The sequence below is a fragment of the Ipomoea triloba genome, chromosome 9 (genome assembly GCF_003576645.1).
Source record: "Ipomoea triloba cultivar NCNSP0323 chromosome 9, ASM357664v1".
In the NCBI taxonomy this organism is placed as follows: domain Eukaryota; kingdom Viridiplantae; phylum Streptophyta; class Magnoliopsida; order Solanales; family Convolvulaceae; genus Ipomoea; species Ipomoea triloba.
Genome location: NC_044924.1, coordinates 1212122 through 1228045, shown reverse-complemented (window position 1 = coordinate 1228045; position 15924 = coordinate 1212122). Strand labels below are relative to the sequence as shown.

Genomic DNA, 15924 nt, shown 5'->3' with positions numbered 1-15924 from the left:
ATATATATATATATATATATATATATATATATATATATATATATATATATATATATATATATATATATATATATATATATATATAGTAATTAATGGAAATTGTATTATATATTGATTGGGTTGGGTACACTGATTTAGTATTCAATTTCAATAACCCGGGGTATGGTCGAGTGAAAGCGACTCATCCATCCTTAACTAAATGTCAATGGTCTAATACAGACTTTGGATATTGAGCAGTCTTAAATCTCTAGACTAGTTGTCCCACTTAAAAGAGATGTATATAATTCAGCTAGGGAATTAGTTACTGTGTTCGATAGTGAAAATCCTGGGTACACAAAAAGTAGTATTCAATTTCAGTCCTAGTTAGTGTCGGTCCACAACATTACAGTGTGAAGGTTTTACTGTAAAAGACCAACTTATAAGTGGAATCCTGATTTAATAAGTTAATTTTTCATATTTAGTATGAGTTCGTAATTGATAGTTTAAGTTGTATAAATACTAAGGCTTGTAAATGACAAACAATCTTTTTCACTCTAAGCAATACCAATATGATGTTTTCTTAGTTTTTTTTTTTCAATCTTTTCACTTTATCTTGACTGATTGTGTTGTCCGCTATTGTCAATTTTAATCATAAAATCAAGTCTTTTTCCTAAGAACTATGCTAAAATAGTACGGGACTGAAACTATGATGTCGGCTAAAAATGGCATGTGCAAATTGGATTAATGCAAATCTGAAATATTCGACAATCGACATGTGCTTAAATGAGTTATGTCAATGAAAAAGCAAAATGATTAAATGAAGTCACCTGAAGGAAGAAGACAAAAAGGGAGCAGCGCCCTGCGGGGTCAACTTAGCATTATCAAATAAAGGAAATTGTCAACATCAGATACTCCTTCCGTCCATTTAAAAAAAAAATTACTGGAAAATAAGTACACAAATTGAAAAACAATGTTTGTTATTTTGTTGAATATAATATAAAGTGGAAAATTGTGTGGGTGAAAGAGTAAAAGAAAAAAAAAAGATCACGTCTAGAAGAAATGGTCGGCCAAGTGAACATTATAGTAAAGGAGGCAAAATTAATTAAGATTTGTAAAAAATATAAGGGTGTATATGTTTGGTTCGCACATGGACACATGGTAATCGAAATCAGAATAAGAATCAAATACTTGATCATAGTAATAGATCTGACAAAAACTTGTGTGGGACTGTCTTACTGGTCTTAATCCGTAAGACGGGTCAGATATTTGATTAACGAAGTCAAAGATCCGACCCATTTAGCAAATACTTGATTCATTAATTAAATATCCGACTCGTCTCACGGATTGAAATCCGTGAAACAGTCTCGCACAAGTGTTATCCAATAGATTTTGGTGAAAATATTTTGCATGTTTAGTAGTATAGTGGAATTGGAATAATTACCAATACTGATTCGTCTGTTTACTTATAGAATAAAAGTTTTTAATTGAAGGAAATTTCATTCAACTAAAAATGATGCCTTTTATCCACGAATTATTTGGAGATACTGACTAATACCTGAGAGTAAAGCAGTGAAGCGCACTGAATCAGTGGAGGATAATACTCGGTCCAAAAATGGGGTCAGCCATACTCGGTATTGTTGACGGCATCACCGCACCACGCTTTGGAAACTCTTTTATATTTGCTTTCCCCATCAACTTCTACTGTACAGCCATCTTTTATAAGTATATTCTATAGTTGCCAAACAGCTAGCAATCCTACGTCAAATAATTGCACACGTTGTAATTCTCTAATCGTAAAAAATTACTTACAACATGTGACACAACAATATAATTTAAAAAATTGTAATTAACATGTGTAAGCCAACTTAGCAACAGATAAATACTATAGTTTATTTATTTTATGACATTACATCATACAATTTGGTACAATTTTATTTAACACCTCAATTTGTTTAGTACTGCAACAACTAGATACTTTAAAATAATGTCACTATGAGTATATATAAGGGTCACATCAATGAGAACGCGTATACATGTGGTCAACTTAAAAGTGCACTATGTAAACTATAAAATTGTATTCTATAATATTAAAAATGTAATTAAATATGTGCGAATTCTGAAAATGCACAATACAAAACTACAAAATCTACTTACTTTCTAATTACGCTTTTATATATCATAAGGTGGACACGTGAAGTGCATTTTTACACATTATAGGATGAACTCACATACATGTTCTCATTTCACCTGTCTACTAGAGATACACAGAAAAATAAACAAACTTAAAAAGTACATAAATCTTATTGCAAAATGCTAACAACATCGGTTAGTAGTAAATAGGGGTAGAAATAGGCTAGGCCGAGCCGAGTTTAGGAAATTTAGGCATGGGCCTGCTATGGAAATCTAAAGCATGAGCCAAAGCCTGGGCCTGTATGTAAGCTTTTTTTCAGGCTCAAGCCTGAGCCTACAGTTAGCCTAGCATGGCCTGAAGCCTTTTTAAAAGCCTATTTAACATATAGGCTTTTAAAAAGGGTTCAAAATAGATCATAAGTAGGCTTTGAGCCTATTTAAGGACTCCATTTTTAAGCCTTTTAAAATATAATGTAAAACATTTACAAAAATACCTAAGCTCAATTATATTATTATTTGTTATCCTATATAATATCATAAATAATAAACAATCAACTCATATAATTAAGTTGCGATATTTTATTAAATATTATGATTGTAATAATAATTAATAAAAAAAATTAAACAATAAGAATACATACAGCAGGATTAGCAAAGGTGGAGGGTTAGAATTTGATAATTATATATACTTGGGATTGTATTGTAAATATAAAAATATATATTAGGTATATATATATATATATATATAGGCCTGAAGGCCGAGCCCGATATATATAAGTCTGGCCTGTTTAGTTAAATAGTCTTTTGAAATTGGCTCAAGCCTGACCTTTCTACTAAACGAGCTAGGTCTAACTAGGCTTTAATTAGGCCCGGACATAGGCCCCCTACAAAGGGTCTAGCCTATTTCCACCCTAAGTAGTAAACATGTGATATCCTACTTTGTAAGGAGTGATTAAGTGGGTAAAACATGATTCTTTTATTAAAAAGGTCATTGAATCTATAGCATAAAGATTTCTTATTGCGATTTGCTTCTCTTATATAATTTTCGAGCTCTTCGATTTTTAAAAAAAGGGAGATATCAACTTATTAAGGATAGAAAGGCTAAATTACAATTGGTCTGCCATGGGTAATCATTTAATTTAAAAAGGTAATTGAATAGGCCTCGTGCATGTATCATGTATGTGATATACTGATATAATGCTTTAAAGTCACTTCAACGTGTTAATTTAGCAATTAGCACGCGAGATTGATTTAATTTATGATTCCCAACTTATCAACTGCTTAATCACTCACTAAAAATCAACTTTTACGTGTATAACAATCATCACTGTTATAATGGAGAAATATCTGGTAAAGAATAAAGTTCCATAGCGATAGCGGTATGCACGTGCTTTAATTTGTGTTTGGACGGGCATGAAATGGGAAAAGAATATAAAATTTATTCTTCTTCTTCTTCTTTTTTTTTTTTTTTCTAACAAGAAAAATCCCCAACTATTAAGACTCTGTATTTTAGGCACACTAAAATTCATTTTATCACTCAAAGCCTGCTCAACTATTCCCTCATATTTAGCATGAACCGTCCATGACACTTGAAATCGAAAACGCCTTGGACCACCACCTGTACACCCCGGTAGTCTGTGTCAATCATAATAGGAGTGTGATCCGATCAGGTATTAGGTAGGTGCGTGACTTTGGAATTGGGTAAGTCATCCAACCAGGTGTTCGTGCACAAGCAACAGTCAAGTCTTGACTCGAAATTTTTTTAAAACTAGACCACGATACAAGCAATAACTATTGTCCATTTTCATGTCGGGCCAGAGTCGATAAACAAATGAGTCATAATGGATGATTGTGGGCCAAGAATCCTCACATCTGTAATTTCTTAAAAATCAACCTAATAAGGTGATCCACTATTTATGGGCTATATGTCTATGGCCCAAAGTGAAATCATATTAAGCAAAGCCCAAGCCCATTGTCCCTCGTTGAAGTGGCACTGGCAGTCTCACAAGTCGCATAAGACAATAGACATGAACAGCGCAGCAGAGACGCCGCGCCGCACTTCATAACGAAGCTCCACGTGTCGGCGGCTGACAACCGCCAACCACCGTAGGCGGCAAACTTATCGACCAAATGCTCCATTTTCAGTGTTAAAGAATAGACAAATCCGACGTATACTTGACTACTATTACTGGATGATTATACTTTATAAACATTAGTGTATAAATTCACCTAAATCATTGCAATATTCAGATTTTGCCTCCTAAAAAATCTGTTCAAATTTCTCATCGTTTCAAGTTCATTTTCTGTTTACTATTTTTTGGTGAAGCAAACACTTAGTGATCGCGTTGAAGGATGGGAGCTTCACAGAGTCGCGAAGGTCTCGAACTGTCTGATGATTCAGACTATGAGGAGGAGGAGGAGAATGGAAGCCAAGGAGATGCAGCAGAGGATCAATCACCAAATAAGGCTCCGCAGGTCAGTAGCAAAACCCTAGACGAGGTTGATGCAAAGTTGAAAGCTCTAAAGCTGAAACAACATTCAGCTGAAACCCCTGGCAGTCTCCAGAATGCCGTGAAACTATACTTGCATATCGGTGGAAACACTCCGAAAGCGAAATGGATTATTAGTGAAAAACTCACGTCTTATGAATTTGTGAAAGGCTTGAAAGTAGGCGATGATGAAGATTCGTATAGTGGAGATGAGGGGTTTTGGGTGTTGAAGGTGGGGAAGAAGGTAAGGGTTAAGGTTTCAACCGATATGCAGTTGAAGATGTTTGGGGAGCAGAGGAGGGTTGATTTCGTGGATAATGGAGTTTGGGCATTGAAATTTGTTGGCAATGATGACTATAGAAATTTTGTGTCTAAGTTTCAGGATTGCTTGTTTGAGAATGTGTACGGGATGAGGGCTACAGAGGCTAATAAATTGAAGGTTTATGGGAAGGATTTTGTTGGGTGGTTCAAGCCAGAGGAATCAGATGATGCTATATGGGAGGATGTGGATGCAGGGTTATGGAAGAGTCTAGGGAAGAGTACTGTGATGCCTATGAGGGCTAGTCAGGATCTGCTGGAAGAGTTTGAAGAGGCTGCCACTGGTGGTGGGATACAAAGCTTGGCCCTGGGGGCCTTGGACAACAGTTTTCTTGTGAATGATTCTGGGGTTCAGGTTGTGAAGAATTTCAGCCATGGAATTCATGGAAAAGGTGTTTATGTGAAATTTGAAGATAAAGCTAGAAAGGATAGCTCAACACCCAAGAAAACTCTTTTAATGCGAGGGGAGACTAATATGATGTTAATGAGTCCTTCAAAAGAAGGGAAGCCTCATTCAACTGGCCTTCATCAATTGGATATTGAGACTGGGAAGGTTGTTAGTGAATGGAAGTTTGAGAAGGATGGGGCAGAGATTACAATGAGAGACATTTCAAATGATACGAAGGGATCACAATTGGACCCTTCTGCATCAACGTTCTTGGGGTTGGATGACAACAGGCTTTGCCAATGGGATATGCGTGATAAAAAGGGAATGGTACAGACATTAGCCAATACAAGCTCACCTGTGTTGCATTGGACACAGGGGCACCAATTTTCTAGAGGAACAAACTTTCAATGCTTTGCAACTACTGGGGATGGGTCCATAGTTGTTGGCTCACGTGATGGAAAGATTCGTCTATATTCTAAGACTTCTATGAGGCAGGCAAAGACTGCTTTTCCTGGGCTTGGTTCACCTATTACTCATGTTGATGTTACTTATGATGGCAAGTGGATTTTGGGCACAACGGATACATATTTGGTCCTAATATGTACTTTGTTTACTGATAAGGACGGAAAAATGAAAACCGGTTTTACTGCTCGGATGGGTAATAAAATTCCAGCTCCAAGATTACTGAAGCTGGCTCCTGTGGATGCACATCTGGCTGGACAAAACAAGAAGTTCCATGGTGGCCATTTCTCTTGGGTAAGCTACTCATCTTTGGCTTTACAGTCTATATGGTTTCATTTAACTACTTTTAATACTACACTTGCTGATCACCTGACTGTCAGAGAGGGTACTGATGCAGTTATAGCTTTTTGTTGCAATGAGTATGCGTTATGAGTTCAAAGAGGTGTAGTTGCAGATACTGTGCACTGCATGTCACTTGCCCCTATTTAAACTACTTTTAATTATAATAATGGATGCTTTTGTTAATATACATGTCATAGCCGTCTCCTTGTGATCACTAGTTGTCCTTGAGCTTCATCATAGTGGTGCTCAGTGAAGTCTAAATACAGAAGATTGAAATTCTACTATTAACTGTCTGAATATCCAACTTGTTAGAAGGTCCACAAATAGTTTCAGATGATCTGTAGGGGTAAGGTAAATGCATGACTGACTATCATCTTAATTTTTAAGAAACTTTGGACATTCAATTCAGTAAAATTTATGTCCCACTAGAGAAGACTAGATGGTGGGTATATTTTCAGTGGGTGAGTTAATATTACAAAAAATTTGAACATTCAGGAAAACACTGCTTCTTAGTGTGCTACAAGAGAAGATAATGTACACTGAGTGATGAATCAAATGCTTTGGGTACCTACCAGGCCTGGTATAATATTAATATAGGATTCTAGGTGTACTTATATTTATAGTTGTAATGATTCTAACAACTTGGCCTAAAATAGGAGTATGGTTATTTATAGTGAAATATTTTGATTGTGTTGTGATTCATATGTTGTGGTAACTGGTAAGTCCTTCTGGACGAAAACTACATACTCCTGACATATGCCCCATGCATCTATGTTTCAGGTTACTGAAAGTGGAAAACAGGAACGCCACTTGGTTGCAACAGTTGGCAAATTTAGCGTGATATGGAATTTCCAGCAGGTGAAGGACAGTGCACATGGCTGCTATCAGGATCAGCAAGGGCTCAAGAGTTGCTATTGTTACAAGATAGTGTTGAAGGACGAGTCCATTGTCGAGAGTCGGTTCATGCATGACAAATTTGCAATAAGCAACTCTCCTGAAGCTCCATTGGTAGTGGCAACCCCTATGAAGGTTACTTCCTTCAGCATGCCCAGCAGGCGGTGAAATTTTGGATTTTGTAGCTACTAGCTCATAGTCTGTTTATAAGCATGCATTTGAGCTGTTGTTACTGGCCTTCCATGATCATTTTTTTTTTCCACGGTATCTGACAGTTTTGCTGTGTGAAATGGAGAATTTGGTTCTTCCACTACTTGTTAATCATTTGTGAGCTTAGTTCATCTATTCTAAATTTCTACTGTCCAAGAATTGAAACTTGTTTGAAAGAAACTACCTTGTACATTAACGTTGTTCAGACAATACAAAAGGTATTGAACAAAGAACATCCATCAAATTAATGCTGTAAACACATTATTAGAACTGGTCGCAGTTTTGTTCTGAATGAACACTGAAGTGTGCCATAAGCCTTAACTTACATAATTTGGCACAAAAGTTGCAATTTTTAAATCCGCACCAACCATCTCTCTCCTCTTCGCAGAAGTCAAATGTAAGAGTAAATCCCCAGCTTCAATGCAATCAAGTTCAGGTTCTTATTTCCATTTTGTTGTAATACTTGTTTATTTCATATTTTAGCAGGATTGCAAAGAGGTCTCGGAGCTACCAAGGAACAGGGTTCGAAAGTTACTTGAACGGAATGAGAAAGAATACTGACTACAAATCCATTCCGTGCCTTGGTATTGACGTATTGTCAACTCTATGTTCTATGCGTTTTGAATTAGAGTTGGCACATATTTTTCTTGTTTAATTTGAACATTATTGCATGTCCCTTTCTTTAGCCAACTGGTAGCATAATGCATCCATAGTCCTTTAAGTATGTGGGTATTAACTAGATGCTAAGAATTTCATGAACTGCATTAAGACCTGTGCTTTTCTGCATAGTTAAAAGCCAGCCTCAAATGAAAAAGGAGTGGACCAAAAACATTGGCATCTCAAAAAGAAAAAGATGCAGTAGCTTTTGAGAATCTAGTTCTTCATAGCATGTTTGTCTAGATATTATTCATCTTTATTCAGCCGCCCCCCTCGAGGATAAGAATTCCTTGCTTTAATGTGATAGGTCTTCACAAGCTGTCATTTCTTTTGGTTACACAAATCACATCCATTCTTAACTCTTTCTACTGCACAGTGGCCCTTGATTAACTATGTCTGATTCGCAATATCCAGCTTACGCTCTTCTTCTTCTAGTGAAAGTACACGCAGTTGTACCTGGCCTGTCAATGTGTAAAGAATCAAGAATATATTATATTCTCTGCTTACTAGGTGCATGGAATCACATCTTACCGTGTTCTTAATTCTTTACCTGTTAATTAACCTAAGAACGCGGTTTGCCATTCGTGTGGGAATAAAGTGGTTCTTCTTTATCTTTGAAAAGTGGTTCTTTATTCTTTGTATTGTACGCGCCAGAATGTCTTGTGCATTAATGTTTATACCTATTTATTGCTTGACAACAGGTTGAGATTTTCATGTACTCTAGTTTTCGCTCTATCAACTGAAATAACTGCTGAAAGAATGACGAGCACAACTTTTCTGGATATGCAGTATAGTCTCTCCAAGAGAAGTTTCTTGAGGAAGCCAACTAATATGTTCTCGCGCAGTAGGCAAAACAGTAGGCAAAACTCTGGCTTGGGGCCGGATTACCAACCGAGTATGTATGATCTGAAGAAAGTCTTTGACAGATTCGATTCCAACAGAGATGGAAAGATCTCCCCAGATGAGTACAAGGCCATATTAAGATCCATGGGAAAGACCATGCTGCTTACGAGGGAAGTCCAGAAGATATTCGAGGTTGCAGACTCCGATGGTGATGGGTTTATAGACTTCAATGAGTTTGTGGAAGTGCAGAAGAAGGGTGGAGGCATGAAAATGATGGACCTGCAGACCGCATTCAAGACGTTCGACAAGGATGGCGATGGGAAGATCAGCGCGGGGGAAGTGTATGCGCTGCTGCAGAGGCTCGGGGAGAAGTGCAGCCTGCAAGATTGCAAGGAGATGGTGAGAGCCGTGGATGCTAACCGAGATGGCGTGATCGACATGGATGAATTCATCACCATGATGACTCGCTCCGCCCGGCTCTGTTAGAATTTACAGGCCAAACTAGCAAGGGAAAATGAGACCTGTAGTTAACTTGAATGGTGATTGGCTTATGTAATAGATGCACCATAGCTTGGTGCTCTGTGTGTGTGTGTGTTTCAGTGTTGCTTCTGCTGCTTTTGTGTAGACCTTTATGATTATGTGAGTTAACTTTCAATTGTTACAACCTTAAGAGCATAGAAGCAAATACTTGAATAATAATCTGTGTAATTTTATACATTCCAAATAACAATCTTTGTACTTGATTTATAATTTTATATATATTCTCATTCATTTTCATATTAAATAAGTAATATACTTGTTGATAGACAAGGACAAGGAGGATTAGACAATAATGTCCTCGGCAAGCTGGAAATGGAGCCTTCACTTGCATCCTTAACCAACAACCGGAGATCAGAGGAGTTTACATCATCGGAAAAAGGCGGATGAACGGGCCAAAAAGTCTCGTCATTTTAACGGTGATTTTATTAAAACGACGTTATAGGTTTAATATTATATGCAATTTCTGTAATAGTGTATGTACCACCGTAAGGTGTCTAACTCTTAAGGAGGGGTATGTGATTTTTTCGGAACGACATGATTTGAGGACATCTTAAATTTCCTAAGCTATATCAAACATTCTTTACATTTAATATAACATTTGTAACGGTCTATTTTATTACTGCTCTAACCGTTAAGCGTTCATGATTTACAATAATTTGTAATTAAAGCTTAAAATTGTATAAACACCCTAACACAGACAATTACGACATGGGACACTTTGGGGACAACTCTATCCGAGTTGATAAGACTTCGATATCATGTGGGGATTACTTATACCAATCAATTATGGGCAATCTGCCCGTAAGGGCAGCCTGAGTGGCAAGACCAAGACGCTCGCGGCCGTGAGGTCCTGAGTTCGAAACCGTCTGCCACCCGGGTTTGAGCCGGTCAGCTATGGGCAACCTAGGCTGGTTAACCTCCTTGTGGTCCTTTGCCGGCTAGGATCACAGGGCGAGGGTTTACTCACATACTCGGAAGAGGAGTGGGGTTTGCCTCGATAAACCCAATTATGGGCAATCTATACTGATTTAGTTTAATTTTTAAAAAGATAATTTGAAAACCAACAATATGTCAATATTTCATTCATAATATATGTATATACTGATATACACACACTTTTGCGTGTATATCTATACAAGTTGATGCGGTTTCACGCAATGGTGTTCGAATTTGTGTGCATCAGACAAAGTAGATGAGGCTTTGTACGTCGGCCCAAGTCTCAACCAGGTCATCTTAAGCTGTTAATGCTTAACTTCTACGTTTGATATGCACTGTAAATCTTGGTTTTGCACAACACTCCCTATGTATTGCTTCCTTTAATGCATTATCTTTACATATTTAATATACATTATATTGAAGAATGGGCCATTCTCTTGATCCGACATTGCAAACCGTGCTAGTGAACCAACAATAAGCATACTACAAGAAAATAAAGTCCATTTCCCCCTATAATGAAGAAGAAAAAACAAAATATATGTTTATCAGATGGGAGACCAAAAGGGAAACACTGCTTGTGACTTACACCAATAAGTCACTTTCCTTTTTGGTACATTCGATAGAGGCAAAAATTCAATAAGTCTTTTGTAGCTGTGGTAATTCATTGCCTAGCTAGTTTTCTAACTGATTTTAATTTCATTTTTTAAAAGTGTAATCCAGGGTTTATACTATCGAATAGAGTGACTAATCCCATAACTAGTGTTGTAAAAATTTCGTCTAAGCGCCGATTAGGCGCTAGGCATCAGTCGACCGCCTAATGTATCACTACAATCAGTGGTCTAGGCGGCTAGCCGCCTAAGCTTTCTAAGCACTCACTAGGCTGCCCAGTTAACCGATTAGCTATTTTTTTAATTTTTTTTTTTTAAATGGGTTATTTCACACAAAACAATATGAGCAAAATAACGCTAAATTGTTCAACAAACTTACGGAATTTAGAATGAGAAAGACCATGTGAGTTTGAGGATAATTTTAGCAATCCATGTCTGGAATCAGAATCCTTTTGGCTTTTAACCATATCTGTACACCCATATGCAAAAGTGTTAGTCAAATGGATTAGCTCGGAGAGTTTTGGATGCGTCCATGAGAATTCAAAGAGAGAGAGTCTCATGACATGTGCCATATAAGTTGCCAGTTAGGCATAGGAGATAACAATGCAGTGATCTTCTGCCCAAGATGAAAATTGATAATCTTGAAACGGAGGATAACACATGCAACGCCGTTTATTTTATTGCTCTTCACATGTCTACAACGTTACATAAAGCAAAAATTTAATTAGTCGTTAAAAAAGGTGTTTTGACTCGGATTAAAGAAGACAGATCTGAACAGCATTGTATATATCATCTCTCACAATTTTATATTTTGCATATTTGCATACTAATATAGTGGTTCTATCTTTTAGTTATATATAAGAATGGAGTTTCATCTCATACACCTTCGGATAGTANCAATCTGCCCGTAAGGGCAGCCTGAGTGGCAAGACCAAGACGCTCGCGGCCGTGAGGTCCTGAGTTCGAAACCGTCTGCCACCCGGGTTTGAGCCGGTCAGCTATGGGCAACCTAGGCTGGTTAACCTCCTTGTGGTCCTTTGCCGGCTAGGATCACAGGGCGAGGGTTTACTCACATACTCGGAAGAGGAGTGGGGTTTGCCTCGATAAACCCAATTATGGGCAATCTATACTGATTTAGTTTAATTTTTAAAAAGATAATTTGAAAACCAACAATATGTCAATATTTCATTCATAATATATGTATATACTGATATACACACACTTTTGCGTGTATATCTATACAAGTTGATGCGGTTTCACGCAATGGTGTTCGAATTTGTGTGCATCAGACAAAGTAGATGAGGCTTTGTACGTCGGCCCAAGTCTCAACCAGGTCATCTTAAGCTGTTAATGCTTAACTTCTACGTTTGATATGCACTGTAAATCTTGGTTTTGCACAACACTCCCTATGTATTGCTTCCTTTAATGCATTATCTTTACATATTTAATATACATTATATTGAAGAATGGGCCATTCTCTTGATCCGACATTGCAAACCGTGCTAGTGAACCAACAATAAGCATACTACAAGAAAATAAAGTCCATTTCCCCCTATAATGAAGAAGAAAAAACAAAATATATGTTTATCAGATGGGAGACCAAAAGGGAAACACTGCTTGTGACTTACACCAATAAGTCACTTTCCTTTTTGGTACATTCGATAGAGGCAAAAATTCAATAAGTCTTTTGTAGCTGTGGTAATTCATTGCCTAGCTAGTTTTCTAACTGATTTTAATTTCATTTTTTAAAAGTGTAATCCAGGGTTTATACTATCGAATAGAGTGACTAATCCCATAACTAGTGTTGTAAAAATTTCGTCTAAGCGCCGATTAGGCGCTAGGCATCAGTCGACCGCCTAATGTATCACTACAATCAGTGGTCTAGGCGGCTAGCCGCCTAAGCTTTCTAAGCACTCACTAGGCTGCCCAGTTAACCGATTAGCTATTTTTTTAATTTTTTTTTTTTAAATGGGTTATTTCACACAAAACAATATGAGCAAAATAACGCTAAATTGTTCAACAAACTTACGGAATTTAGAATGAGAAAGACCATGTGAGTTTGAGGATAATTTTAGCAATCCATGTCTGGAATCAGAATCCTTTTGGCTTTTAACCATATCTGTACACCCATATGCAAAAGTGTTAGTCAAATGGATTAGCTCGGAGAGTTTTGGATGCGTCCATGAGAATTCAAAGAGAGAGAGTCTCATGACATGTGCCATATAAGTTGCCAGTTAGGCATAGGAGATAACAATGCAGTGATCTTCTGCCCAAGATGAAAATTGATAATCTTGAAACGGAGGATAACACATGCAACGCCGTTTATTTTATTGCTCTTCACATGTCTACAACGTTACATAAAGCAAAAATTTAATTAGTCGTTAAAAAAGGTGTTTTGACTCGGATTAAAGAAGACAGATCTGAACAGCATTGTATATATCATCTCTCACAATTTTATATTTTGCATATTTGCATACTAATATAGTGGTTCTATCTTTTAGTTATATATAAGAATGGAGTTTCATCTCATACACCTTCGGATAGTAGTTGCAGGTTTTAATTGTCATTTAAATTAAAACAAAACATATACTTTAATAACAGTTGTCACAATTTAATTTATGTATGAATACTGTATGGGTATCACTGATTCATTACTGTCATAGGTACATTTAATGCGAAAATATAAAGGGCCCGCTTGGTAAATGGCTGTTGGCTGATTGGGTTGGCTGTTTGGGTTAGAAGGTATTATTTGTTGATAATATTAGCTGATTGTATAAAGTTATTTGATAAATTGGATGTTAGCTGATAGCTATTTGGTATAATTTATTTTCTCAAAAAGCTAATTGAAAAGGCTGCTTTGAGTAGTCTTTTGAATTTTAGCATTTTGGAGTTACAAAAAATTTATTAACCAAACAACTAATAGTGATCAAATAAGCCAAAATTGGCTCATAGGCTGATTATTTACCAAACAGGGCCAAAGTGTTATCTATGTTGAGAAATTTATTTTAAAGTTACTAACTTAGCATCCAAATATGTATATAACAAGTTACCATATAATGAGTAATTCGAGTCAAGTTGGTCGAGCAATTGGCTTGGTAACCACAAAGTTCAAGTTCAATTCCTTGAGGGAGCTATTTATTAACTTTTTCAGTTTAAACCGGTCAACTATACACAATCTAGACTAATTTAGCTTCTCATAGTCAGTTGTGGCTACCGTGAGTTACAGTATTGTGTGCTTTAAAAATTTGTATATTGAGGAGAGTACAATTTACAAAGCACAAGGTACTACTTTCCAAAAAGCATAGCATTATAACCCATTATTGTAAAATTTTCTCAATATATAAATACAACTCCGTGGCTAGCATTGTGTATATATGTGAGAATTCTCACGGTGGGGGAATTAGAGAGAGTTTTGGCTTGAATTTGAGCAGGCATCTATCCTCTCACCATGGCATGCATAAACATGTTGAAAAATGATCAGCAAGGCCTGTGCACATCAATGGGTCCAAGAATCTCCTTCTCTAATGACTTCGCAGATTCCCAGCACCCAAAGAGGCATGACCACAGCTACAAAGAAGCCCCAGTCTCCTCAGACTTCGAGTTCTCAGTCCCCACCTACAACATCATCTCTGCAGATGAAGTGTTCTTCAAGGGCAAAATCTTGCCCTTGAAGGAGAAATCCACCAAAACCACTACTCTCAGAGATGAGCTCCTCCAGGCTACAGATGATGACTATGGTGATCTCTTCCTAAAGGGCACCAGCCGGTGGAGGGAGCGTTTGGGCTTGAAGAGATCCCCTGTTTTCCCCAAGAAATTATCCGACCGGAACGACGGCCCCCTCCAAGGAATTGATGAAGTTAAGGTTCAAGATTTGATCAACATTGCAGGTGGAAAGTAGATTCCTAATTCCTAGTACTGTCCTGTTCTCTTGTTCATGTCCCAGCAGCTAATTTTTAAGAATATTTGTTCCCCTCCAGGCTCTGATCTGGATTGATAATGTCCTTTTGTCATAATTTTTTTCTTCTTCTTCCTTCCTTCATATATTAGGAAGACTAGATGGATTCTGTACACATGTGTTGTTCTTATGTTCATCTTTTCTGTACAAAATGTTTGCACTTCAGTCTAATAATATATGCACTTTTATACGTTGATCTGTTCTATATAGTTACGGACTCTCATTCTTGTAGCTCTTAGTTTATTTATGAATCTATCAATCTGCAGCGTGGGAAATATTCCCTGTCAAAAGGCATACATAGACTGGTTATGAAACATAAAATGACCATAGTAAATTGCAGCAATCTAGGTTGCCTGCCAGGCTGCCCAACCACCTCAGTTTCTCAGATCTTTAAACAGAGTGCATCCATAAACAGAGCAAATGTATTTCGCCGACATTATATTGAAACTGAAGCGAATGTAGTTCCTGGGCCATGACCAGATATTGAGAACTGAACTGATAAATGGGCCGGTCAAGCCCAACTTGACAGGCCTCTCACCCCAATGAGGACAATTTTTAATGTGGGCCATGGGGGAAGAAATAAGGTCAATGGAAAATGTGGTGGGTCAAAGTAAAATAGGTATGGTTTTCAAGCAAATTTTTTTTTTTGAGTAGAGTCTATTGAGGCTCGAACCCACTCCCATCATTTATGTGAGAGTGTTAATTGGACACCGGATGTCACTTGACCACAAAGTCTTTGGTCAAGCAAATTATTATTAATATTATTATTTTTTTGTTTTGTTGAGAAGTCATTTTTTAAGTTTTTCTGACGTAGTCATGTTTCTACCCTCTCATCAGACCATGATTCTTCTTACCACCAAAGTATGTTTCTTCCTCTGTTTTTTTTCAGCCATAAATTATTTTTTCGATGGCAAATATTTTCAGATCTGGCAATCTGAAATGGTTTTTGATCAAAACTTTTTGTGATATTTGGTTTCCGATTATTTTGTTGTGATATAATTATGCTCATTTTTTTGAAACATGAACTAAACACATTAAAATAATTTTTTTGAAATGCAATCAAACATAGAAAAGAAAAATGTTTTTTTTTTTTTAAATGACAAACAAAGCCGACCTAAAACAGATTTACGGCAACAACATGAAAACGTGTTTCTCGTTAATCAGTACTACAGT

At 36.9% G+C, this 15924-nt stretch overlaps 3 protein-coding genes across 3 annotated transcripts; all 3 read left to right on the top strand.

Moving 5' to 3' along the window:
• Positions 1-4063: 4063 nt before the first annotated feature.
• Positions 4064-7364, top strand: LOC116029240 (protein CYPRO4-like). Its single transcript, XM_031271147.1, has 3 exons — positions 4064-4278; positions 4436-6060; positions 6889-7364. Exons 2-3 carry the CDS (start codon positions 4462-4464, stop codon positions 7168-7170), a joined length of 1881 nt encoding a protein of 626 aa, XP_031127007.1. The 5' UTR covers positions 4064-4278; positions 4436-4461; the 3' UTR covers positions 7171-7364.
• A 1209-nt stretch (positions 7365-8573) lies between these two features.
• Positions 8574-9469, top strand: LOC116029243 (calmodulin-like protein 1). The gene has a single exon (XM_031271150.1). It carries the CDS (start codon positions 8629-8631, stop codon positions 9196-9198), a length of 570 nt encoding a protein of 189 aa, XP_031127010.1. The 5' UTR covers positions 8574-8628; the 3' UTR covers positions 9199-9469.
• A 4715-nt stretch (positions 9470-14184) lies between these two features.
• On the top strand, positions 14185-14949 carry LOC116030597. The gene has a single exon (XM_031272897.1). The coding sequence runs from the start codon at positions 14245-14247 to the stop codon at positions 14692-14694; it is 450 nt and encodes a 149-aa protein (XP_031128757.1). The 5' UTR covers positions 14185-14244; the 3' UTR covers positions 14695-14949.
• The last annotated feature ends 975 nt before the right edge of the window (positions 14950-15924 follow it).